Here is a 27,731-nt window from a genome sequence, read left to right on the forward strand (position 1 = left end):
ACAGGTTAGGGAATGTTTTGCTCTGCCCCGATAAAAGAAGGTATAGGGTGGCCATGAGACACTTGAGGCAGCACTTTAATACATGTTTTCACTCCTGCGTAGTATTGATTTGTGTTTTCAGTGCGGTACTATAGACACTAAAAGTGGGCTGTGATACTGGGTAAGATATCTTGACCACCAGGGAGGTGCGTAAGGACATTTCCCATCTATGTTCACCAGCATTTGTGGTTGACGCGGTCCTTCATTTTAGTGTTAGGATTTAGTCCTCCTACCATAGTCTGGAGTGATTGGCTGGAGACAGCATGCTGCAATACTGCGGTATAGTCCTTGAAAAGCAATATTTAAATTACTACAGCCAGTGAAATAGTATTTCACAAGTTAAGAGAAACTGTAGTCTTGAGAATTAAAATAACTTGATGCATTAATGACTAAGACAATGATGGCAATACAGCACATTTCAATTGCCTTGTGTTTTTGGTTGATCTGGTTTAAATTAGTGAGGAGTCACAACCAGCCTTCATATTTTGTAAGATGACACCGATAACCATTGGGGGGAAAGGTGTAGTCTCTTATTACCCTTCAGTCTATGTAAACATAAGGTATTGTCTTTTTTTACTTGATGTTTCTATTTTCCAAGTCTTTGTTTATAATTATTTTATAACAAACCTAAAAGTGTTTTCCTAGTGGCACTTCTTTAACTGTCTATTCTTTCATTGAAGGAAATAATGCTTTTGGTCTAATGTAGATTAAGAAACTAGGGATGTGCCTGTACTTTTTAACCATCTGTAAAAATGTCAGTGAATGTTCACAAAGTGGCCTATTAGAACTTTTGCACTGACCTGTAATTTTTGACATGAGCAGCATTTTGAAACTGAGAGCAGAGCAGTGAGAGTTGACAAATGACTTTAATAATTGCTTACCAGAAGTAGGTTGGAATCAGTACGTTCAGACGGTCAGTTTGCTGTCACCTATGTGACGCTGAGCTTCAAAAGGCTTCAAGCCTAACTAGACATCCTGAGACTCAAGGCTCTCATTGTGACCTATTTTGACCCAAATAACTGAGCAGCATTTGGCTACTTTTTATGAAGTTTGTACACGACTGACAGAATCTCACCCCTGGTGTTGACTTCCTGTTCTAGATCATTGCATTGTCGATTCCTGTTGCCTTTTTCTGCAGCCCAAATGGCATTCTATGTAATGCACTATTAATGATAATTCCATTTTGGACACACTTTGTATTTCCTGCTGTTCTACTTATCCTATGTTTACTTTTGTGCTACCAATTATTTCCTATTAAATGTATTGATTCAAAAGCCTGGTTTGTACTGTTATTTCCCATCTTCTCTGAATTGATGAAACCATTTTTGGGGCATTCTTGCTTTACTGATAGAAAGTGGGAAATTGAGGTGAGTGTGGGCTTATGCACATGCTCAATGGGAAGTGATAACTCCCACATGATTGTGTTAATGTTTGGACCAGCTACAATGGTCTTTTCCGATGAAAGAAAATACTGAAAAGAAAAGACAGAATGCATTTCTGGAATATACAAATGTAGAAGTTCTGTTTCAGTTGATGATTGGAGCAGCTTTATTAGTTTTGCAGCACTGATACATTGCAAGATCTTCTTGGAATGAAAGGGAGGGGGGTGTCTGGTACAGAAAAACAAACATTCTTTGGCCCGTAAACCTGCTCACAAATACCACCCAGCTACTGTGACCATGTGTGCATTTACAAAAATACATTGTTAAGCTATAATATATTAAAATAATGACTCAGAACAGTTACTGTGTAGAGTGCATTCAGGTTTGTGTGTATTGGTCCTAAAACCCCTAAAACCCAACTTCTCTCCTGTACGTTCTCCAGGGAGTCTACTGGGTGCGACTGGCTTGTCTAGTAACATAAGTAATACCCACAATGGGCCTGGCCTGAAATGCACTGAATCTCAATTGACAATGCAAATTAAGTCAGGGTTACCTTTCCTCACAGTCTCATTTCCTGTCTTTCAATGCATTCTAACCATTTGTCACTTCATCCTCCTGGAAGTAAGGATGTTCTAGAGCATTCAGGGCAGAGATTCTTCTTAGAGGGTCAAACGTGAGCATTTCCTGTGGGAACAAACAATGCTTAGGTTTAGAAATGTGAATCAAGACTGGATCAAACTGATAACCCTTGCTTGTATCAATCTTGCGCTGTGAGGATGTTTTTGTATATTTCTTGTAATTTGAACATACAGATTAATATTTATTTGACAGGAAGGTAACCCAATTTTAGAAATAACCAATACAAGTTACACTTGGAAGGGTCCTGGTATACATAATAATGTGTAGTCAAAAGAGCTATCTGAAGCCCTTTGAAAACAACACTGATTCCCATTAGTCTGGAAAGGGTTACCAAAGCCATTTCCATATAATTAAGTGAATCATTAAATCCTCTGTTCAACAGAATTTACAAATGGAGATTATTCAGAGACCACTAGCCATTCAAGTTAGGCTCTCACCAAATTCACCCCAAGAGCAGAAAGGAAAATGCTCAGGCATCTCTTGCCATAATCAATGCCTAAGAGGCACAGACCTGGTCTAAAGGGGAGGTTAGAAAGAATTTGCTCACAACAAATATCAACAATGGTGCTCACATGTCTTGAAAAAACACAACTCTACCCATGAACCAGTGGAGTCCCTAAGCATAAAGTATGGTGTCCAGGCCATTATAGTTGAGACAGCCTCTGGCCCTGTAAATATACTGAACAAAAATATAACCGTGCAATTTTCTTTGTTGTTGAGATTTGACTAAATTGCTGCCCAATGCAGTGAGATCAGGGAATAATCTGTGTAAAGCACATCTCCAGTGTACCAGTGCCCTCTGAAGGTGCGCTTTCCCCCAATGAAGTCGGTTTTGCAAACCACTAGTTTTATCAGCTATATCCGAATGGCTGGTCTCAGATGATTCTACAGGTGACATGGGCTTGTGAAGCTACATGTGGTCTGTCTTTGTTGGTTGGTCGATTGTATTGCCAAAGTCTCTCAATGAGGTTGGAGGCTGCTCGTGTTCAAATTAATGTCAAATTCTCCACTCAAAACATTTTCCCCATCAAAAACCTGAGACAACTGTGGCATTGTGCAGTGGGAAAACTGTACATTTTAGAGTGGCCTTTTATTGTCCCCCAGACATGGTACACTTGTAATGATCATGTTGTCTAATCATATTGATTTGGCAAAGGAGAAATGCTCACACGAAATAAACTTTTCTGGGATTTTACCAGATGTGACTATTTCAGCTCAGAAAACATGGGACAAAAATTTAACATTGTGGTTATATTTTTATTCAGTGTAAATACCAGGATTCACACTAAGTATATCCTGGAAAAATATAAACAGTTGTATGATTATGTATTTCAATCAACATGAATACCCCCACCCACAGCTGAAAAGAAAACCATGAGTCTCACCAGCAGCAACTCTGCCCCCAGGTCATTAATCTCAGGAACGTAGTCTGTAATTGGGCGGGGACTGATAGGACTGAAGTTATGTCGTAAAAGGGTGACATCAGCAGGCCACTCCTCCTCAGGTGGCAGGCCAATCACACTGTGGAATGGCAGACAGAAGCAGCAAGCATGTCAGTCAGTCTAGATTTTTTTTTTACAAAAGCTAGATTGATTCAAAGCGACAAGAGGACAGTGACCAAATGTCCCTGGTCCAAAGGAGTGCACCGTATGTGGAATATGGTACAGTTTGAGTGACACCTGAACAGATTCCTGCCCATACTCACTTGAATATCTTTCCCAGTTGGTCCACTTCAGAGTCTCCACAGAACAACGGTCTACATGAAAGTTTGAATATCAGTTAATTTGCTGTCGGTTTAACGCCCGTCTCAGTCCTCAAATGGTCACATTTTATTGTTCTACCTTTGATTTACGGCTATGTCTGTTAAAGATTACAACAATGTGACCTGACCCCCAAATGTGTACACAGGTGTGGCCTGGTTATTAGTGTGGAGCCATAATAACAAGAGAGGAATCTCAGCACTAGTTCATCTAAATGCCACAGTAGTTGGCTGAACTTCCATTTGACCACATGGTGGCAGCATAATTAAAAGAATAAGAGCTCTGTCACTACAGCCAGAAACAAAATGTAGTTTGTCTTGCTCCTTATTACCAAGGTGGTAATTTGCTAGGTAGAAAATAACCTATTCATCTAATTGACATAAGATTAACATTCATATACTATACGGGCTAACAGTAAAGGGACAACTATGCGTCGTTTCTTACTTGCGTCGGAACATCTCAGCAAAAATGCAGCCTGTGCTCCAGATGTCCACAGGTGTGGCATAGGTGGACTGAAGCAGGACTTCGGGAGGCCTGTACCAGAGGGTCACCACCTGAGACAGAGAGGAGAGTCCTCATTAAAGGCACAGTTTATAGTAGGAAAACACCACATTCGACAATAGTATATATAAGCACTGCTATGAATGTACATAGTACCATTTCAATCCTCAAATACCGGGTTTCACTATGTCTATCCTCACCATTAAGTATTCTTAAAATATAGGACATGGCCAGTAGTAAAAAATGAACAGCTTTTTTTAGGCTAATGAGTTACAATTTGGGTTCATGCTGGATTTACATTTAGGCATTAAGATTATGTTTGGGCATAAAGGTTGGATTACAAAGGTTAAGATGAGGTTAAAGCTAGGGATAATTGGGAAGAACTGTTCTCGTCTTCTCAAGGACAGAAAAACCAACATGTCTTCCTACCACAGGAGTGAGAGCCATGTGGCAGCTGTAGATCCTTGCCAGTCCAAAGTCGGCCAGCTTCACCTGACCACGGCTTGTGACCAGGATGTTCTCTGGCTTCAGGTCCCGGTGCACCACGCGGTTCGAGTGAAGGAACGCCAGGCCACACAGCAACTGACGCATCAGGTCCTAACACGTGCCAACAAACACGGGGGACACTTATAACCTGTGCTCAGTCAATTCAGTTTTCATCCAACACATTCAGACGGATATAAAGTGTCCTATAAAGAGCATACAAATGGTTTATAGTGATCTGGTTCCATTTCAGTCCCTGGTCCTGTCACCTAGTTTGAAAAGACTCCTAGTAAAAGTAACATCTGCTTCAGCTACTGGAAGGTAAGTGTTGCCGTTGCCTATCCAAACACTGAAGGTTATTGGGTCAAACCCTGAAGGTGTGTAGTCAAAGAGCCGGAGGGCAGTATTCATCAACAGTCATCAAGTAGAAGATTATATCATGTTATTTCTCAATGGTTGACAGGGGACCTTATACTTTTACAGCAGGGCTATTATCTAGTCCTGGAGTGCTGAAACTGTTTGTGCTTTCATTCTCTACTGCAGATAAGGGACTGACTAAAAACATGGGACACCAGGTGAGGGCAAGTAATTAGCAGGTAAAAATGTGTTTTGGCCCTCCAAGACCATAGCCCTGCTTTATGGAGACCTGAGGGGGCATCTTACACAAATACGGCTGGGTGGCAGTCCTGGGGCAGGGGCCTTCTCTAGGTAGGTCTTCAGGTCCTGGTCAACATGCTCAAACACCAGGGTGACTTTAGTCTCCTGATCCGTCCTGAAGGTGGCGCACACGTCCATGAGTCTGGTGTGCACACAAACACTCATGAGTTTAACCATAATAACTAAGCCTTAATCTCAACCTAACTTTTATGCCTAAACTTAACCTTAACTCCAAACACTAACCTGAAATGTAACGCGTAAGCCAAAAAAAACATTTAGAAAAGGTTGGACGTTCTGTAATGTCAAGACATTTTGTGGAGTTTTTGTCCAGAAAAGGTAAGGAAACCAGCAGACAAAATGAGTGACATGCACACATTCACAATAATCCCATTAGAGTGATGTTCCACAACAAAAGCAAGCGAGAGAACACAAAATGTATGTTTGGTTCCACAGTTCAACGAACATTACTACAGCAGCGTTAACATCAGCTTTTGTGTATCAGTTAGAAAGTAAAATTAATGTCGGAGCTGCAGATCTCTCTTAATACAGTCAAACAAGTTCATAATCATTCATCTTCATCTCAGTAAGAGACAAGTCAGCTGCTTGCTAATAAGCACAACAAAGGCGGACTATTATAGACATAACATTCAGTCTTTTAGCATTCCAGTAATCTGAGGCTGTGGGTGTAGGGTACCAAGCTAGATATACACAGGCTTTTTCATTAGCTAGCTTCACATTCCAGGTCATGATTTACCCATACTACTAGGCTAGATATGACTCATTTGCCTGCCGCTAACTCTAGCTAATTCTATAATGTGTGCCAAATTGTTCAGATTCAAAAGCTGTGGGGTGAAACATTTATGTAGGACAAATTTGTAATTTGGCCTACATAAATTCACCACATTTCCCCCACTCCTATCAATAAAACCGTTCAATGCATATCATCTGTAAGTGTTTGCAATTTTAATCAATTCATCTTTTTAATTCACCATGTCCTCAACAGTGCTGTATGTTCAGTCTTGTTCGACTTTATACTGTATGTAAAAAAAAGTGAAGCACCCATTCAGTTTACCTTTGTCGTATTAATTCTGTGGAACAGTCCCTAATGGTCTGCGCTCTTCAATTCAAACCACGTTTTCAATGGGATTCAAGTCTAGAGATTGAGATGACAACTGCACAATGTTGATTTTATGGTCAATTAACCATTCTGAGGATTTCGGTGTGTGCTTGGGGCCAGTGTATTGATAGAAGATCCTCTTGCGGACGGTAAGTTCTATTGGACAAATTCGGATATTCACATATTCGCTTCTGTTTAACTAAAACTATTTGCTTGGCGGAATGAATACACCCCAGATGTGCACTTATGTGCGTCACATAATGAGGCCATATCTGTAGCTCGGCACTCATCTCCTACTCTGAGGTAATGTAATGGACTGTCACTAGACTGTACCAAGAGCAATGGGGAACATAGGCAAGTTCAATCACAGCTAACAATGTATGCACTGAAATAGAGGAGAAAAGGACATATGTAACTTGGTTCAAGCGCTTTAAAAAAAAATATCCCCAAAACAATGTAATCTCAGATTTACTAAAACAGCATACCACACAGTTTAGGCACAGCTGTTTATCTATTCTTTATGCATTATGTCACATGACAGGCACTTTCCAGAGAGGGCAGCCAATTATTGAGACCACATTCTTTGATACTTCCAGGAGGGTATCCCTCAGGTGTTTTGGATGCTGTATCCCCAAGCTGTGATGGAGGGGCATCATAGGTGGTACATGTTATTTTAAAGTCAATGGAGGCTTTAAGGAAATTGGTGCGCCGTGGCTTTTGCCTCTCTCAAAGGAGCTTTTAGAGCTGAAATTAGCATCCAATGAAGCCCCATCTGTTTCTGTCGGCCTCCACGACAACATCAAGTATCTATTAGGAAGACAGGTATAGGATTTAAGACGTTTAAGGGTATTCTGGCTTTCCAGAGTTCATGTAATTCTATTCATTAATCTGAGCTACAATGGAATGTAGCCTTGTGCGAGCGCACTCAGAAACTCCATGTTTAACTACTTAAGGAAGGCACTAGTATCAGGTGGAAAGAAATAAACTCTTACCACAACAATTTGCTGGGTGAAAGTGAGACCTTGTGGTGGTCAGTTCTGGTGTGACACTGTATAGCTAGATCTACACAGAAGACAGCATGGGATATTAACTCATTTGAAAAATATAGTTACTTCCTGGTCTGAGAATATCTGACATCACTGATTTGAGTGGACTATAGCTTCATACATAAAGTTCAGAGAGTACATGTGTTCTTACTTGACAACGTTGGGATGATCAAACTGCTCGAGTCTCTTCAGTAGGGCCACCTCCCGGACTGTGGAGATGGGGAGGCCATCTTGGTCCGTCTGGACACGAACGCTCTTCAGAGCTACAAACTGGCCGCTCTCGACATGCCGAGCTTTGTACACCGTCCCATATGCACCCCCTCCAATCTCTGCCACCGGCTCATACTGGAACCCACATTCCTGGGCCATCGCCTGGTTGACATGAAAGTGGAAAGACAGGCAGAGGGAAAGATAGAGGAAGAAAAAAGAAAAAAAATAGGTACAGTGTGACTACATGATGAAGCTACAGTAAGACATTATCCACTCTCTGACCAGCGGGCTCTGCAGCCGCCCTGACCAGCGGCCTCTGCAGCCGCCCTGACCAGCGGCCTCTGCAGCCGCCCTGACCAGCGGCCTCTGCAGCCGCCCTGACCAGCGGGCTCTGCAGCCGCCCTGACCAGCGGGCTCTGCATGTCTTCTATCTAGCTCATTACCCTGTCTGCCCCTCCCACGCCCTTTCACCTTCCAGAGCACTGGAACTCATTAATTGGGGTCACCTCTGCATTCCAAAGCAGAAAAAGCTGTATTGGAAAGTGTGTGTGTATGGGTTGGAATCTGACCTGATATTCAATGAGAAAAGAGTTCAGTCAACAAGACATTCCTGTGGTCAACCACACAGCACAGGCTCCCTGCAGATGCATGTGGGAGAGAGAGAAGAATACATAACTCTAAGATATTAGGTGGTGGGCCGATACTGAAACACTGTGAAGATCGATTTACTAGTGATCTGCATCTGAACGATTCTTCTTTAATGTACATTCAGTAAACTGTGTCTTTCGATCAGGTGAATCACTACACAGCTTTTCAAAAATACCTGTGCAAGAACACTTATTCTCTTCCTTTAAATTTCTATTACATTTCTAAAGCAATTAAGCTAGATTAAATTCACAAAACCTGACCAGTCACATATACATTATAAGGTTTTAAATGGCTTTCACTAGTCATACATGTTAATAGGCAACAAGGATAAATAAGGTCCTTAAATATAACAGTTACCCTCACCAATGTGTTACTTTATATCTTCACTTCAGTCCAAGAGAAGATTAAGTCTATACCAGAGGTCATTAACCCACAGCCCTTTGATCTTCTTCAGATCCCTGGCTACTTCAAAATATGCTATGAAAATATGTAGTTAAAGAAGGTAATTAGGGCTGTAACAACTTAGCGACAATGTTGATAAAGCCAATAGTTAGTTGGCAACAAAAAAAGCTGATGTTATCGATTAGTTAGATCCATTTGGGTAGCATACATGTTTTTTTTTTGTTTGTTTTTTAAAGAATTAGGTTGTATCTACTCCAGTTGAAAGACATCTACAACTCCATTAATCTGCAGTTTGCAGAACAACATGCCAGCACCACAGCAATTGACGAAGCGAACACACTGTAGTGTGTCATGGCGACAGAGGTGGCAGAGGGCTCAGATTTTACTTGTTTTACGGCATGAGTTTTTGTTGTTTTGTGCTCTTGATCAAGGCACTAAGTACAATAACTGTTATGTTAGGCTACTATACAAAACACATATCCCCTCTGTGTGTAGAGCGGTAAGCATTTCATCCAACACTGAATCACACCTTTGCTTTTTGTGGTATTGTCCTGTTATGTTTAGCCTATGTGGTTAGAATGGGCTTTAGGTGGGGATATGCAAACATAAGCTTTTCTGATGGATGGTTGGCCACAACCATGTCTTTATTAAATGATTGTCTTTATTAAATGACTCCCAAATCCAACTAAATGCATAAGATAGGGAACTTGAATAATATGCAAAGGCATAAAGTAGGCATAATGTCTAGAGATGTTTGTCCACAAACATTAATCAGGAGGGATATGTGATGTATTTATGCACAGCATGGAAGCTGTTAATTCCGCTAGTATAATATAATTTCGTGGAAACACGACTGCGACGACATTAATGGTTACCTTAGGCTAGCAAAAACATTAAACTTAACATGCTACAAGCAAAATTAACAGCATCATGTGACCAGCACACAGCATCACGTGACCAGTTGGAGAACAGGGTCAGAGTGGGGGCACTCCAGGTTGTCTCATAGATATTGACATTTGACAATATGGTACAGCACACAGTGTTTTAATCCTAGTTAGGTAGGATTCACAGACAAGTGGTGAGTAAACATGTTTCACGACATGAATGTGAAGGCTACTCTCATTGGCCCTCATTTATCATTCTTGCGTAGAAACGGGGGTACATGTTGGCATAAGAATTTGCTTACACTCCTCTCACCGCCTGATTTATGAAGCTGTGTGTACCTTTAAAATCCAGGTATACGCAATACCTGCCCTTGATTAATGCCGCGGCTGAAAACGATCGTCATTAGAATAACACGCCCCTATATATTCAAGTCTCCGCTTCCCCCACGCCCTCATTTTACGCCATGGACACACGGAAGACGGCAAAAAAGAGAAACTTCTCTGACGTGGAGATTGAGACGATCACCAGGGAGGTAGAAAGAAATAAAATTGTTTCATTAGGCAGTTTAAAAAGCAGAATAAAAGATGATGATGTGATGTGGAGCACCATTCATTCACATTAATAATTGCATGACAATTTGTAATATTCGTCTTATTATTTCAAGATATTTATTATTAATGACGTTTATTGTTATTTAGAAGAAGAATGTCGTTATTATTATTATTTCTATTATTATTTAAAAGAAGAAGAATGTCATTTGTATTATTTTGTCAGTCTGAATAATATTTTGGTCATTAAAAGCCTTTTATTACTGAACCCAGTCCGTGCGCAACTGCCGGGCCTAACCCTGAAACGTCATGTAAAGGGTTAGGCCCGTATTGGAAAGTGTGTGTGTGTTCTTCCTAGCCACTGTGCATCAACTTGTTTCTTACTCTTTGGAGTTCCAGAGCTAGATGTCTGTAAAATCACATTGTGACAACTGCTAATGTAAAAAGGGCTTTGTAAAATAAATGTGATTAATTGATTGAACACCGCTTTACTGTACAAAAAGCTGTCCCAAGTTTGATGCCACAGAAAGGAGCTTGTTGAAACACCGGTTCAGCTCAGACCAGGTAATGACAAGCAAACTTGCGGAAAAGATAGATAAATGCTGAAAAAAAAGTGTCTTGACCAAACTGAAATATTTAGCAAAGTGTACGCTGGAAATTTGGTGTACGCACTTTTGATAAATGAGGGCCAATGTGACTATGAAAAATGTTGGCACCTTCTACTCTTGCACATTCTCAGAAAATATGCTGTGTTTCAAAACAACTAAATTTGCCAAACACCGTAACTAGGTAACCACTCAGAACTCACATAGATATCTCTCTGGATGAAGGCAGCCAATAGCCTGCTTCATTTGAAGATGTTAACACATCTTGTGTAAAAGAACTTTGTTGGTTTGTGATGAAGCTCAAACATCTTTTTGGATGTCTCCACAATGTTCCCACACCGTTCCCAGAACATAATGACACATTCTGAGAACCTTTAAAGAACAAATAGTCCAGGGAATATTCTTGTAACATTAGGTGAATATTTTGTGCACCCTATAGAGAAGGAAATATGCCCTTATTGGAAAGAAAATATAGTTTTAGTTTAGCCAAAACTGTATAAATACTGGACATTTTAATATATTAGCCACCTTTCCCCAATCAACTAGCAAATTGTTGGGATTCAAATATCAGCCTAGATGGAGGATGATGAAGGGATAGATAGCAAGCAGTGCAACATGCACACCGGAGTTGGACAATAATATCAGTTGCCAGTTCTGCATGCTCACCCTCAGGCCATACATGTCAGCCGATCAAAGCTTTGTGCAACCTCCCCAAGAATAACGGAATAGTTTTCAGTGCAATTAATGTATTGAGTAAAATAAAAGCTAATTGATTTAAAATCCAAACCTCTTGGGTGTAGAGCAATAAGAAAAAAATACTGTCCTTAATTTCTCTGACACCCATAATACCATCTCAATATAAAATTCTACTGGGATCCAAGGTTGACCATATATGATTTGAAATATGCCAAAGATGAGGTATAATCAGATAAATTCATATATAAACAGACCCCAATTTATCAAAAAGACAGAAAATGCTTGCTTTATTGCCAAAGAAGCCTGCAAATTTATTTTACTTATCCGGCAATTAAGATCTTAACATCTCAATATTGTAACAAGATTTTCTGGTGTAGCTTTTTTCATTGAACTTTTTTACACCGGGACCTTATCTTGACATAAATGGAGCTACTCCACCTTGAGCAGCTTTCTCTTCGAATTAGTGTTAATTGTAACAAACAGGGGAACTATCACCTTCTGTTAAAGATAGCATCGTTAGAAGATCGGCATCAGACACAATGATCAGGCAAGGTCTATTTTAATGTCGAAAAGAAGAAAACAGCATCTGTGCCACAAGGCAGTAAAACCACGCCACCGCACATGTTCATTGGTCAAAAGTGGCCAGAAATAACAAAAATGATAGTATATGTGTAAATGCTTCAGAACAGCCCCACAGCAGGACAACTTCATCTGGGTTACTAGAAAGACATGCAGTCAGCCTGCTCAACATAAGTAGCTTTTAGAGCAAACAGAAACATTCAACCGGTTTTCAAAACTAAGTCAGAATCAGAGACTGACTAATTTTTTAAATCAAGTTTGAGCAGTAGAAAAACTTGTCATCTTCAAATCTATCACTTGCAATATTTGATTGAAAAATTTGTTGTCAATCATATATTGTTTACCAGGGGGTAGGGCTACGGACAGAGGCTAATCTCGGGTTGGTGCTTGAAAAGTCTATAAGTGGCCAGTACAGAATGTATAGAGATATTGTTATCCATAGGCACAAACAACGTTAGAATGAAACAATCAGAGGTAATAAAGCAAAACATTGCTTCAGCTTGTAAACTAGCTACAAAGATGTGTCAGCATCGAGTAATTGTCTCTGGCACCATCTCAGTAAGGGGAAATGATGAGACATATAGCAGACTTATACAACTAAATTTCTGGCTGAAAATTGTGTTCTGCCAATCACAGGAGACAGTTTGTAGATGGGACTCACCCACCAAAAGAGCTAAGCATGCTAAAGATTGACAGACTCCATCCTACCTGGATAGGTAGGATGGATCTTCTATTACCCAGAAATTTAGATCTTGTAGACCACGGGATAGCATGCAGGTCAATCGGCAGGCATTTAGCCAGTCTACTAACTTAGTTGAGTCTAACACTAGCATAGTCAGAACAGATAGCCTAGTTCTTGCCAATGAGCCTGTGACTAGATCTTGGTCAAGTAAAGTTAAACAAGGTGGTGTTCACCATAGTACTCTTACCAGAATAAAGCCATCCATTTCTGTCATAAACAAAAATACACTGTAATAATACCCTGGACCTCAAAATGGGATTACTTGAAGTTAGATCCCTTGCTTCAAAGTCAATGAATTAATCACTAATCATAAACTGGGTATGTTGGGAATGTGTGAAACCTAGTTTAAATCTGATTAATTTACTGCCCTAAATGAAGCTCCCTGGTTACCCAGGTGACTCTATCCCCAGTGCTTCCTGCAAAGTAGGAGGTGTTGCTCATATTTACAATACCAAATATCAATTTACACCCAAACAAATGACAGGGTTTCTATCTTTTGATGTTTTAGTCATGAAAGGTATGTAGCCTACCCAAACCCTTTTCAGTGCTACCATTTACAAGCACCCTGGGCCATGTTACAGTGTTCCTCAATGAGTTCCCAGAAATACTTATTAGACATTGTAGTCATGGCAGATAATACAGACATTTTTGGCTACTTCAATATGAACATGGAGAAGTCCAGTGACCCTCTCCAAAGGCTATGAGGCATAATTGACTCAATGGGGTTTCAAACATGTTTCGGGACCTACAAATTGCCACAATCATATCTTGGATTTAGTTATGTCCCGTGGAATAGACATTTCAGATCTAACAATTTTTCCTCATAATCCTAGGATATCAGACCACCACCAGAGGACAAAAACAGGTTGGGGGCCTGGAGAGACTGGTTCCCTCTGAAAGGGTTAGGGGGGATAGTAGCAATGAGGAATGTCCTCTAGCCCAGGGGAGGTCACCTACTAGTTACTATGCCCCCCCCCCCCACTTCAGACATAACCTGTGTCTCTGGGCCCCCACCCTGTTTCACTGGTTAGTTTTTACACTGAAATAGTCTATGATTAAGTGTAGGCTGGGATTTGGCGCTGAGGTTTGACTGTCCTCTAGCCTAAACCCAAGGGAAAGGCACCTCTTAGTTATTACTACAACCGCTCCCACTATTTTATAGTAAACCAGTGTCTCTGGGGCCCATCCCTGTTTCAGTGTCATTTAAGTAGATTTAGTCATAGTTAAAGTATATGATTAATCCAAAACCTCTCAAGGTCTCTTCCTAGGTTCGACCCTTTTAGGGAGTTCTTCCTAGCCACTGTGCATCAACTTGTTTCTTACTCTTTGGAGTTCCAGAGCTAGATGTCTGTAAAATCACATTGTGACAACTGCTAATGTAAAAAGGGCTTTGTAAAATAAATGTGATTAATTGATTGAACACCGCTTTACTGTACAAAAAGCTGTCCCAAGCTCGATGCCACAGAAAGGAGCTTGTTGAAACACCGGTTCAGCTCAGACCAGGTAATGACAAGCAAACTAGCGGAAAAGATAGATAAATGCTGAAAAAAAAGGTGTCTTGACCAAACTGAAATATTTAGCAAATGTGAATTATACAGGATGTTTATGATATCTATATATACTGTATACCATGCATGTGGACATTTCCTTTTACTATAATTTCAGATACATATTCACATATTAAATCACACAGAACAAAGATCAGTGGCCACCATGGGCGATCGAATTTGGAAACAAACGGTCAACTAGACAGTTATATACGACCCATCCGGATCGGAACTTGGATAATCGGATATTAAGTAGTCTAGTTTGAATGTCTCGTATTATTTTTAGCCAGACAGCATGAAATACATGGGCTACAGAAACAGACAACGGTGTGCTAAATCGCCCCATGATTTATTTTCCGTTACAGATTCATATATATTCTTAATTATTTTTACTGATCAAATTTCTAATGGAAGCCTGGCTTCCTCTGGCTCCCATGAATACACGCCAGCTCTTATGGTAATATTGTCAGATCAAGAAGTGCACATTCAAATGGGTTACATCTTTACCTTGCTTAATTATCATGGATGACTAGGAGTAAGGAAATCAACACAGATGCACCCACTTGCAGGTCCCTGGCAATTTCAGTATTATATACCAAATAGAAAAAAATGGAATATATTTTTCAGACATTTTGTGAATAAAGCAGTCCAGCTCAAAACCAACTATTTCAAATAGGCTAACAAGCATAGATGTTCCAAAAGCCATATTCATGCAACAGACTCAGAGGGAAGGCTGTTTGTTTGGCTAGTTTTAGCTTATCCAGATAGCTGCATTGAACAGGGCATCTGTTCAGCTAAGATGTGAAGCTTCACATGAAATGTGACATGTCAGTCATAGTGCCAAACCAGTGTGTGTATACCAGCTATTTTTTCCCCAGATGTTCTTGTATTCTGATCCACTGCTATTCAGTGTCCGGCACATAGGATAATTCTGGTATTGTGCTTGAATGTACTTATTGTGTGGATCCCTCAACTATAATTTTTTTATGTATTTATCACTTTTCTAACCACATGTTGATGGCCCCTTCACAAAGGCAGCCAACATTGATGGCTGTGGTCACCTGGTTCAGGTATATATTATCACTAACCGACCAAGTGACACAAATGTGAATATTTTGTAGTTTTTTATGCAATGATTGAGCAATAAAACACCAATAACATCAAAACAGTTGGTCTGAAATCATTGTTTCCATAGCTAATTTATAAGGAAACAATAATATATGACAAGCAATTGTTAATTTAACTACATCCATTCAATAGTAAACGACAATTAATTATATTAAGTTTTTTTTAAGAAGGATATGTGTAATAAAAATTCGTAACTACTACTAAAAAATATTATATTGTGTAGAGCTCGTGGCAGCAAGAAAACGAAAGCCATCCGACACGTGGTGTTCCTCCTGAGTTCTCTTCTTTGTTAATTAACCAGACAACACAAAATGGATAGGCCACGACACTTCATAAATGGAGCTTAACATCGTCTGACGTTGTAAAAACAAGTTCAAACAATGTTCTATTCTTCTCTTTGGCGTGGCAAAATAAATTTAAGAGGCAATAAGAGATCTATACACAGTTATAACTAGAAATGTAGTTATGTTGTGATCCCCAAACTAGCTGGAATACTTTGCTATTTGCAATATTTGGTTTTTAATGATATTTACATGATGATGTGAACAATAATTGATCTAAATTCGACGTAATAGGCTACTTACCACGTTTCTTGGCGTCTTTAAAGTAAGCAGGCTATGTATATTGCTACATTTAGTGCATTGACGAAATCATGTTTTTCTCTTGGTTCTTGAGTGTCAAACCACATTCGAGGTAAGTCTCGCAGGTTTTACACTAAATTGGCATAAACTGTTGCCGATGTCTTCGATCAAATCATTCGATTTCTCTTCGGCCTTACTTCACTTTTTTCTAAACACTAGCAAATCACTTGGTAAAGTGGAGGCGCTTCCTGTCGTTGGACAAGGCGGAGCCAAAGTCTATTTACCACCAAAATAATAATTACCACTTTTCAACATGTTCTATTTACAACTTTGTTAGCCAACAACTTGTACAGTAAGTTCTGTAGTATGGTACATTTGCCAAATACATGTTGAACGTTTAAAAAATTGGAGTATAGTGACACTGCAAGGAAACTAATTATTTATAAGAAATAATATTGAATTAAGTGCAAATTGATTTTAAATTATGTAAGTCCAATAATGTGTTTTATTCCACAGACAATTCTTCCTCAAACATTGAAGACGCGCGCAAAGTTCCGTGGCATGCGGCAACCGCGAAACAAACTCCTCCCCAACCTAACTCACAACGTTCCCGTAACGTTCACATTTGGTTAATCCGAAAAATAACTACAACGTAACGTTCAGTATTTCTATTATCTTCATAATTTGTGTATTCTGTCTATACACTGTCATGTAACTTTAGAAGCATAACTTAATATAGGCCTAAATTAAGAATGTCATTCTACGAAACTGAAAAGAACATGTAGGGATATTTCATGGAACATTCTCAACTGTGACTGTAACATTTTTTTTAAACGTTTAATATTCTATGGGAATCGTTTCTGGGAAATTGGTGCGACGTTCATTAAACGTTTCACTAACCTAGAAGAAACGTTTTGGAACATTATTGGAACCAACACCAGTCCGCTGGGACCAGACTTGTCTTTCTGCAATTGGCGGAGAACATACTGTTGCTAGGCTCCTCCACCCCTGTTTATAAAAATTATTAAAATAATACATGCATAAATAAACATGCGTGCTTGAGTAGCCTATTTATTAAGAATTATTGATTTTATTTAAATGTAACACCTTTTTATATGTATTCAGATCGTTGATAATGTTTGTGAATAAGTCATGCCCAAGCCTAGCCTAGTAACTAAGTGAATTGTCATGTTCATAAAGAACACGAAATTACCAAGCATTAGGAGAATATTCCCATACGAAACAAAACATAATAGAAAACATTTTTGATGCATTTTAGGTTGTATGTAAAAAGAAATAGATGGATATATCCCAAAGTGTTTTTTCTAAATATATGTCATTGCCAGAGTAATTTATTACAGTTAGCTACTAGTCAGTTAAAAGGCCCGCTTACACCCCACACCCTCAAACCTTGATCCTTAAAGGCCTAAATGTATCTTTGTGGAGCATTATATATAGGCTTGTATTTCAAGTATCTGAAGTTGGATGTCTCGCAAATGAAATGTGCAGGACATCATCAAATTATTTTACCCATAGTTCTCTGTGAGTTTGTGCTAGAAACAGCATTACATTTTTTTGTCTATCAGATACATTATTATCCACCCTTTAAAGTAATTAAGTCAATGAACGCCCACTGGAGCTATAAACCTATAAGTGTCCAATGTAGAAAAAGTATGTAAGTTATGGAAAACAAGGATTTTTACAAGGATTATTATCAAGTCTTAGAATCAATCTAAAGGGAAGTTAAGTACCATGTGTAAAAGGGAATATGGAATGTTATTATGCAATGAAATAAGACTTAATAAAAATTAACAGAGCTACAAACTCATGCATATTTCCTTTTTTAATTTTATTTTTACATTGGCTGAATTCCCATAGTCCAAATGCATAGTCGAGGTTTGACATTCGAGCCAGGGGGGGCAAAAAAATTATAGAAAATACTCATTTTTACTAAAGCAGTATATGAAATCAGATGTATTACCTACCACCATTTAGTTGTTTTGTGTTATTTAAAATATATATATATTTTTTAAACAATGCAATTAATTATTCCACAATGTTTTTTTGCAATTACTCGTTTCAGCCACCGGGGGAGCAGTGCTCCCCCTGATTCCACCCCTGCAAAATCCGGGCATGTCCAAATGTCCCTTTCACTGGTAGTTGATTTACAGCCTTGTCTGTTTTTTGTTTTCTTACTGTTTATTTTACCAGCTAAGTATGCTAACATATTCAAATTGTATAATTTCAGAACAATTAGGGCTAACTGCCTTGCTCAGGAAAAAAAATTACAGGGTTAGGCTAGGGGAGTACAACTAGCACCCTTTTTTTTACTGGCCAAAAAAATTACTACTGGACTATTATGGCCTCCCTGCACAACCGCTACTGCTCATGTATTTCCGGTTTTGCCGCTCCGTTATTAAAATTATAGTACTCTTTTATTCAAGGTATTTACAGGAGTTGCCTAAAATGAAGAATATTAATTATATTTGCAAAATGATTTGCAAGGCTCCAGCTAGCAAGTTGGAGAAAGGATTTAAGATGTATGTATCGACATAAATAAACGATTACGAAGGTATATGAAATGTCTCCCAGTGAAGCTGGTTCGGGGACGGCACAGTAGTCATAATCCAGAATAATGATGAATCTCAAATCGCATAGTACATGTATGATGGTGAAGTACGTTCTGTTTAGTATATAGTAAGCTAGAATGCCAGTATTGGGACCGATTGGGTCATCCTACCTCGTCATACTTGTGTCTCAATTAGATCATTTTGTCACGCATTAACATAACACCAAGTTTGAATATCTGGCTAGACACCATTAAGCATTGTTAAACTGACTAGCATTTCTTATTAAGTTTAATCGCTTATTAGCCATTAATAGGCCTACTAGTATCTTACTACTTGCAATAGTTGTAAGAATTGAGCAAGGCTATTTTATTTCATTCCACAAAACTTTCTCCTTCATTTGTCAATGACATTGATACAATAACTGTCAATGTAGGTGACGATAACTGACTTTTTTGTCAAAGAGAGAATCGTGGAAACCCCTCCTCTTTTACTGCACATTTACTGGAATCAGGTGTGTTAAATTACAGTTGGAGAAAAAACCTACAGGACAGTAGATCTCCAGGAACAGGGTTGGGCAGCCCTGACCTAGCTGGTGTTTGGTGAAATGCCTGCTGCATTCTTTAGATTGGACTGTAATATAGTGAAATGTTCCCCTGCGTATTTGCGCTAACCACTGCTTCTTCAGCCCAACGGCAAGCAGGAAGCTATGCATACTAATAACCCCATTGTATTTAGTAGATGCGGTGCACAGAGGTACAGAACAATGTTCTGAATATTTCTTTATTTGTTTCTTCAAAAATTCTTAAATATCTTTTTCTGAGTCTCGATCATGTTTATTTATCTAGATTTGTGCCGTCAGATGAAGTTATCATATCCACCTACCTCATGTACATTACACCTGCAATAAAAGTACTTATTTATTAATTCCAGCATCGTTTGCAATCTGCTCCATTAAACTAGATATACAATCACCTAAAGGATTATTAGGAACACCATACTAATACTGTGTTCGACCCCCTTTCGCCTTTAGAACTGCCTTAATTCTACGTGGCACTGATTCAACAAGGTGCTGAAAGCATTCTTTAGAAATGTTGGCCCATATTGATAGGATAGCATCTTGCAGTTGATGGAGATTTGTGGGATGCACATCCAGGGCACGAAGCTCCCGTTCCACCACATCCCAATGATGCTCTATTGGGTTGAGATCTGGTGACGGTGGGGGCCATTTCAGTACAGTGAACTCATTGTCATGTTCACGAAACCAATTTGAAATGATTCGAGCTTTGTGACATTGTGCATTATCCTGCTGGAAGTAGCCATCAGAGGGTGGGTACATGGTGGTCATAAAGGGATAGACATGGTCAGAAACAATGCTCAGGTAGGCTGTGGCATTTAAACAATGCCCAATTGGCACTAAGGGGCCTAAAGTGTGCCAAGAAAAAATCCCCCACACCATTACACCACCACCAGCAGCCTGCACAGTGGTAACAAGGCATGATGGATCCATGTTCTCATTCTGTTTACGCCAAATTCTGTCTCTACCATCTGAATGTCTCAACAGAAATCGAGACTCATCAGACCAGGCAACATTCTTCCAGTCTTCAACTGTCCAATTATGGTGAGCTTGTGCAAATTGTAGCCTCTTTTTCCTATTTGTAGTGGAGAAGAGTGGTACCCGGTGGGGTCTTCTGCTGTTGTAGCCCATCCGCCTCAAGGTTGTGTGTGTTGTGGCTTCACAAATGCTTTGCTGCATACCTTGGTTGTAACGAGTGGTTATTTCAGTCAAAGTTGCTCTTCTATCAGCTTGAATCAGTCGGCCTATTCTCCTCTGACCTCTAGCATCAACAAGGCATTTTCGCCCACCGGACTGCCGCATACTGGATGTTTTTCCCTTTTCACACCATTCTTTGTAAACCCTAGAAATGCTTGTGCGTGAAAATCCCAGTAACTGAGCAGATTGTGAAATACTCAGACCGGCCCGTCTGGCACCAACAACCATGCCACGCTCAAAATTGCTTAAATCACCTTTCTTTCCCATTCTGACATTCAGTTTGGAGTTCAGGAGATTGTCTTGACCAGGACCACACCCCTAAATGCATTGAAGTGACTGCCATGTGATTGGTTGATTAGATAATTACATTAATGAGAAATTGAACAGGTGTTCCTAATAATCCTTTAGGTGAGTGTATTTGCTACTTGCACTCAGGGCAGTACGTCACCGACCTCAGTGCAAGTAGCCCATTGCCACCAATGAACACTGAAACCTGATTGTTTTAACACTTTTTCCACAGCTTGTCATTCTCACAAAAGTATTGCAGTGCAAAAGGCAGGTATCCTAGTGTATCATGCCCAATTTAAACTCTGCAACTATGAGGGCATAGCAATGAAAACGTTACTTACACTTCACAAGAATCAGAATAAACTTTACAAAGGGGATGTTGCCTCTCCTGGGCGCATTTGGGAATTCCTCAATTGAATTTTAGGAATTGAGAAGTGGCAGGAATACTTGTGATACTTGATGTAGTTATTTATAACTTAACAATGGTTTAAATGTTACGTGATTGACCAGCAAAAAAGCTAGTACACAGTACACCAGCAAGGTACTGTAGATTATAAACCGAGTGGCTCGTACCCTGGATGCTGATTAGCTGAAAGTTGTGATATGAGACTAGATATATCACAGGTTTAACAAAACATGTTTATGGAACTAACAGTGATGGTAACCAGGTTATAATAGAAAGAAAAATTTTTGTTTTGTGGTGTATTGCCAATATATGACAACTAAGGGCAGGGAGAGTCAGTTGACTTGTGTGAATAGTCATGATTGTGCATACAGTCAATGTAAGTGTGCATTCAGTCAATGTATTTGTAAGTACTGTAAGGACAGTAAAGGGAAGATCATTACTGGGCATCAAATTTAGGAGCGGGGGGGGGTATTAGTATTAGTGAATTTTATATTTCTGGTAAACAAGCTAGACAGCTGAACTTAGAGATCTCTTTGTACTTTGAAAATGCTGCCTTTCCAGCACAATCTGTGTGCATTTGGTGTGGGAGATGTGGCTGAGTGCTTAGACAGACTGCTCAGCCAGGGTGCATGTGTGTGTTGTGTGGGTGTGGGTGTGGGAAGCAGCTGACTAAACCAATCTCACTCAGGGTTGGCATAAATACAGGCTGCTCATGGGGTGCTGTTCATTCTAGCTATCAGCTCTTGGTTAAAATGGCTGTGCAGTGTGACCCAGCCCAGGTACAAGCCCACAACAGGGGTATGCTAGCTATGTTCAGATCTCCTCCTGGAAGCATGCCCTCTAGCGCAGATTACATTTTAAAATGGTGACAAAGTCATCAGTGCTCTGTGTGGTGGCGCTGCTTAAACTGATAATCCCCCGACATTTACACTAGTGAAAAAAACTGAGATGTCATCTATCTTGGACATATACATTTTATAAGGCTGGTGAGTGGGAACAATTTGAGAAACTTGGAAATGAGAATTCAACCAACCTTAATATAATTGACATTTCTTCTGTACCTGTGACCATGAAAGAGGTGTACCTATCAAAGATTCTACAACTGTTTTCCAAAGTGCAGACTCACACAAATCTCTGAGGGAAATTAATAAAACAAATGCTAAAGTGGTGGGAAAGTGCCAATGCTTAAAAACACTAAATGTGACATTATCTTCCTGAAGTAAATAGCGGATGGTTTGTGTGTCCTGAATATATAGTAGAGCAGTTTTACATGCTACCAGACTGACCTGCCTGCTGAACAGGATTAACACTGACCATTAGGATGTTAGTCAGAGCCTCCTAGAGGCAATAAATACCAATCCCAAAACATAATTGAACCTCCACCATGTTTGATTGTGGTGAAGATGTTTTATTCTTTGAAAGTTACATATTGTTTTCTGTAAACCAAGAAATTGTGTACTTCACCAAAAAGCTCTAATTTAGTCTAATTTGTCCCCAGGAGATTGAGGCACATTCAGGTGTGTTTTAGCAAATTGCTGTCAGGCTTTCTTTGCAGTGGGGTGCTCTTCTGTCTCTTACATTATAACCCTTTTCCATTGTGTTAGCGCCAGATGGTGGGAGTTGAGACTGTCATAGATTGTGTCTGAAGTTTAGGTTGAGTCTGTGTGGCAGTTGATCAAGGCACTTTCACCACCTCTTGAACAATCTTCCATCAAGGTGTCTCATGCAGCCATATCCAGGGAGACTGACTACAGCGGCATGGGCTATAAACATGTTGATAATATCGCATATTGTGGAAACTAGAGCATCAAGGTCTCTGGAGATGTACTTGTAGCATTGGGAATCGCTGATCACTTTGGCCACAACTGTACAGGGCTGGTTTTGGGGTGGGGCAGACAGTATATTTTATTGAACTGTTTATTTCCTTTTAGTTTGGGAGGGCATTGTTCTTGTGGTTTTGTATATACATGTCCATATACATGGGCATCACATAAGGAAGATGAACCGATTTTTGGTTGAAAAGCCAGGTAGGAGCTCTGCTGCTGTTTCATTGGAGTGTTTGGAGGCAGTCAGGGAAAGGGTACAGTTAACTCCATAAGTGTTGGGAGACTAAACTCAATACTGCTATACCGCTGTACAGCTTCAAGACCACAGTTCCAGCAAAAAACAACCCATCAATCTAACCCTAATACCTGATATAATAGTTTTTTGATTTGCATGCATTTTAAACAAAGCAATATGCTTAAAGTTGTCTCCACCCAGGCAGCAGGCATTCAGGTTGCACAAATATAGCTAGATAATTTTTTTGTATTATTTGATTATTATTTGATTGACAGTTCTAGTTGCTTAGTGATGGACGTGCCTCAAACCAAGGCAATGCCAGTTCAGTGGACTGTGTCTGAACAGGGCAGATAAAACATGTCCTGGGCCATTTTAAATGACTGTTTTGCACTCACTGCCACAGCAACATGCAGGTCATTATATTATAAATGTTATTCCTGACAAATCACAGGCAAATGTTTGGATTTAAGACAATCTGACTTGGTTTGTTAAATTCAATGTGCTGTAATGAGTAGAGGGAATAAACACATTTTATATCACTGATATTCAAGGAGAAATCTTGATCTGATCATCTTTCAGGTACTGAACCAAGTGATACTATGACAAATTAAATTAATGTTGCAAAATCCATCCAGCTGAAGAAATTCTCCAGTGATGTGGATCTTTCAGTTGTGTGTAAGCATGTACAGAGGTATAAGGAAGCATTTCCTGAGTTGCAAACACTTTGTGTGCCTGACTTAGATATTGAGGTATAATCCAGCATCTTGAGAAAGTTCATTCTTTCTGTACATTGTCATAGGTCGTAATCCCCTCCCATAGAACTATGCTACAATGTTAGAACAAAGAACTGGTGATGAGAAAACATGAGAAAAGAATAACAAATGGCCTTGATAAGATTGATAACATGAGATGGTTGCTGCTTTTGCTATGTTTCATGATGGCCTTGATATGGATGTTTGTTAAGGATTTTGCCAAAAAGAAACAGAATAATGTGCTGTGAGTCTGTTGTGGCTTTTTTAAAACATGTTTTCTTTTTTGTTGTCCATACAGTTTGTCATGCAGTATGCAAAAAGATAGAAGTCACGTACTTTTGAGGGTGTAAGGGATTCATTGGCTAATGAAGCCTAAAACTATCAGCCCCTTTTGAGTTTCAAGGAAAATACTGTTTTAGAGCTTGGCACATCGATAGTAAGTTCATAAAGTGTACTGTTAAACAGCAATGATGACGTGTGGAGCGTTGCAGTGGGAAGATGAGGACTCAATGACCCATTTTAAAACTGCAGGCAGGATGGTTTGATTGCAATCAAAGACAGTATAACTATCATAAGCCAGGTTGGACATGTGTCCAGGACACCAGGGTAGCATTCTACTCTATCAAATTGGTTTTAGTATGTTTTCTTCAGTTTATTGCGGTGGTGCATACTGCCTGTGAAGGAGAGTGTGTTTTGCTATTAGTTTGTAATGTCAGCTTTAGTCGCTCAGGCCCAGGCAGCACTTTGCTGACAAAATTAGTAGGTTTGGTTTTAATGATGTTCATTTCAGCACCATGAACAGTGCCCATAAACCAGAGGGGCCTCAGCTGGACATGAAGCCTGTAAAAGGACTTGGCGAAGGTAAATGCAAGAGGAAGTGAAAATGCTCTGAAATAAAAATCTGATGGATAGTTGTTTGATTCCCTTAACAGATCTGTTTGCTGCACAACTCTGTGTTTCATGTGACCATGGAAATGTTTATACTTTCAAAGCGTTCTTTTTCTAAAGCAATTGACAAGTCTTTCTAGATTTTAGCTTTAATTACTACACATATGAGTATTAAAGATGTCCTTCTAAAACCTTGAATAAAAAATGCAGTCTGGGAATTTTGCTAATTAAAAATTGGTTATTTTAAACCTCAATCTTTGGGCTGATGGTGTAATATGTTGTTTATGTGAATATATCTGTAAGCAGAATCACTATCATATATCAGATAGCCATAGAATTTGGAAGCAAATGTCTTTGATGATCTGGAGCATACATCAGCACATATATGACATAATACACAATTTCCAGGGATCCATTTTGGCTTGACACAGTGCCACTCTTACAACCACAAGCATATACCTTCACCCAGAATATTAACTTTTAAAAGTGATATTTTCAGTGGGTAACTACTTCTCGTAATGGTTGAAATGCCTTACAGAGAGATTTTCAATGACGATTGTTTCTGTAAATGTATTATTTTGTTTGAATCTTGCTTAGTAGACCTACATTTGCAGTGCACATGGGTTTTGCAATCCATAAGTTACTAAGTATGGAGTCGACAGAGATCATTGGCCCCTTAGAAAGTTCCACCTGTGGTGCCAGATAGCACTTGCAATACAGAGGCTTTACCCTTTCCCATGATATATCTGACTAATGTTTTCATCTGATTATGATTAAACTCTAATCGTGTTATGGCATGATTTATCTATGCAGTATTTTGTTCTTGCTGCAGCTTGGCCATGTTCTGAAAAAACGTGCTCAACATTTTCTTAGTGGCTAGACTTAATGAAAGAACACCACTGTGGTGGGGTGGCCATTCAAGCAATGTGCAATACAACAATATCATTGTAAACCGAAAACCTGATTTCTGTATAGATTAAAGATGACTAGACCAGCTTGACAATATTTGAATGAAATATATACAGAGCCCTCCACAAATTTTGGCACCCTCAATAAGTATGAACAAAATGGACGGTAAAAAATATTTATTTAAAAGTTTATTTTTTATCCTCTTGATCTTTAATTCTATTGGGATTAGATCAGTGGACTGGGGTGGCCAGTGCAAAACCTTGATTCTGTGGTCAGTGTACAATTTTCTTTTAGATTTTGAGGTGTGCTTTGGATCATTGCCGTGCAGGAAGATCTGACCATGGCCCAGTTTAAGCAGTCCTGTCAGAAGCAGTCAGGTTTTGATTAAATATCTGCTGGTGATACCATGTATCCTAACAGGTTTTCCAGGGCCTTTGGAAGACACAAAGCCCACAACATCCAAGATCTACCACCATACTTCACAGTGGGGATGAGGTACATTTCTTGATGGCCACCTCTCCGTCTGCACCAAACTCAACTCTGGTGTTAGTTTTTACGAAAAGCTGTATTTCGGCCTCAACCTAGTCCCACTGAAAGTTCCAGTAATGTTTTGCAAAGGCACTTGAGTTTGTTGTTTGATGACAGCAAATACTTTTTTATGTCAACCCTCCTAAATGATTTGGTTATACACCGATAAGCCATAAGATTATGACCACTGACAGGTGAAGTGAATAGCACTGATAATCTCATTATCATGGCACCTGTCAGTAGGTGCGATATATTAGGCAGCAAATGAACATTCTGTCCTCGAAGTTGATGTGTTAGAAGCAGGATAAATGGTTGATTTGAGGAACACAACAACGAGTTCAAGGTGGGTACTTGGCCTTCAAATTCCCCAGATCTCAATCCAATCAAGAATCTGTGGGATATGCTATCAAGTCTGATCCATGGAGGCCCGTTTCTCGCAAGTTACAGGACTTAAAGGATCTGCTGCTAACGTCTTGGTGCCAGATACCACAGCACACTTTCAGAGGTCTAGTGGAGTCCATGCCTCGGTGGATCAGAGCTGTTTTGGCGTCAAAAGGGGGCCTACACAATGTTAGACAGGTGGTCCAAATGTTATGGCTAAACAGTGTACAGTATTGATGGTGTCTGATTGTAGCTTTGGAGACTTTCTGACCCCAAGATCCAGCTATCACCTGCAATTCTCCAGCTATGATCCTTGGAGATTCTTTAGCTACTCTAACCATCCTCCTCACTCTGTGTGGGGTCAATATAGACACATGTCCTCTTCCAGGCTGAATGTTAACATCTCCAGTTGCTTTAAACATCTCAATGATTGCCCTAATTGTGGAAATGGGCATTTTCAACCATTGAACTATTAATGGGAAAACAAGAAGTCATGGTTTACCATGTTCCTTATCACTCAGGTGAACAAAAAAAAAACATAATCTGAATGGGATATACTTTGGTTCGATTGTGCTCATACGAATTAATAGGGGTGACAAAAAATACTTTGGAGATTTTTTATTTTTTATATTTATTACTTTTCAATACTTTTACTTAAATTAAACGTTCGATTTTTGTGAATATTTTGAATGAAAGACCAAGAAGATAAACGGCAAAGATTTTTTTCACAACCCTTTTTGCACATATTTACCAAGGGTGCCAATATTGCTGGAGGGCGCTGTAGCCTATACTCATAGAATGTATAACAATAAGAGAGAGATACCGGTTTGAGAGAATACTCACGCCAGCACAGTGCAGAGTGCAGACTACTAATATAATTTCTAGTGAATTGACATACACAGTTTAGATTTCCCGGGATACTCTGACTAGCACGTGGCTACAACGTCACATAGAAATCAGCACCTCGGACAGAGGCTTCTGC

At 39.5% G+C, this 27,731-nt stretch overlaps 1 protein-coding gene across 2 annotated transcripts; it reads right to left on the bottom strand.

The window, feature by feature from the left end:
* Positions 1-1,569: 1,569 nt before the first annotated feature.
* cdk4 (cyclin-dependent kinase 4) lies at positions 1,570-16,614 on the bottom strand. Of its 2 annotated transcripts, XM_010881188.4 has the most exons (9): positions 16,199-16,614; positions 8,404-8,472; positions 7,776-7,996; positions 5,468-5,603; positions 4,751-4,918; positions 4,265-4,374; positions 3,766-3,816; positions 3,446-3,581; positions 1,570-2,105 (listed from the first exon to the last, which is right to left on the bottom strand). In XM_010881188.4, the coding sequence occupies exons 3-9, from the start codon at positions 7,991-7,993 to the stop codon at positions 2,013-2,015; spliced, it is 912 nt and encodes a 303-aa protein (XP_010879490.1). In that variant the 5' UTR covers positions 7,994-7,996; positions 8,404-8,472; positions 16,199-16,614; the 3' UTR covers positions 1,570-2,012. The 2 variants fall into 2 exon arrangements, with proteins under 2 accessions (XP_010879490.1, XP_010879491.1); XM_010881189.4 differs by lacking the exon at positions 8,404-8,472 and having other exon boundaries at positions 16,199-16,613.
* Positions 16,615-27,731: the final 11,117 nt, after the last annotated feature.

The sequence above is a fragment of the Esox lucius genome, chromosome 17 (genome assembly GCF_011004845.1).
Source record: "Esox lucius isolate fEsoLuc1 chromosome 17, fEsoLuc1.pri, whole genome shotgun sequence".
Classification (NCBI taxonomy): domain Eukaryota; kingdom Metazoa; phylum Chordata; class Actinopteri; order Esociformes; family Esocidae; genus Esox; species Esox lucius.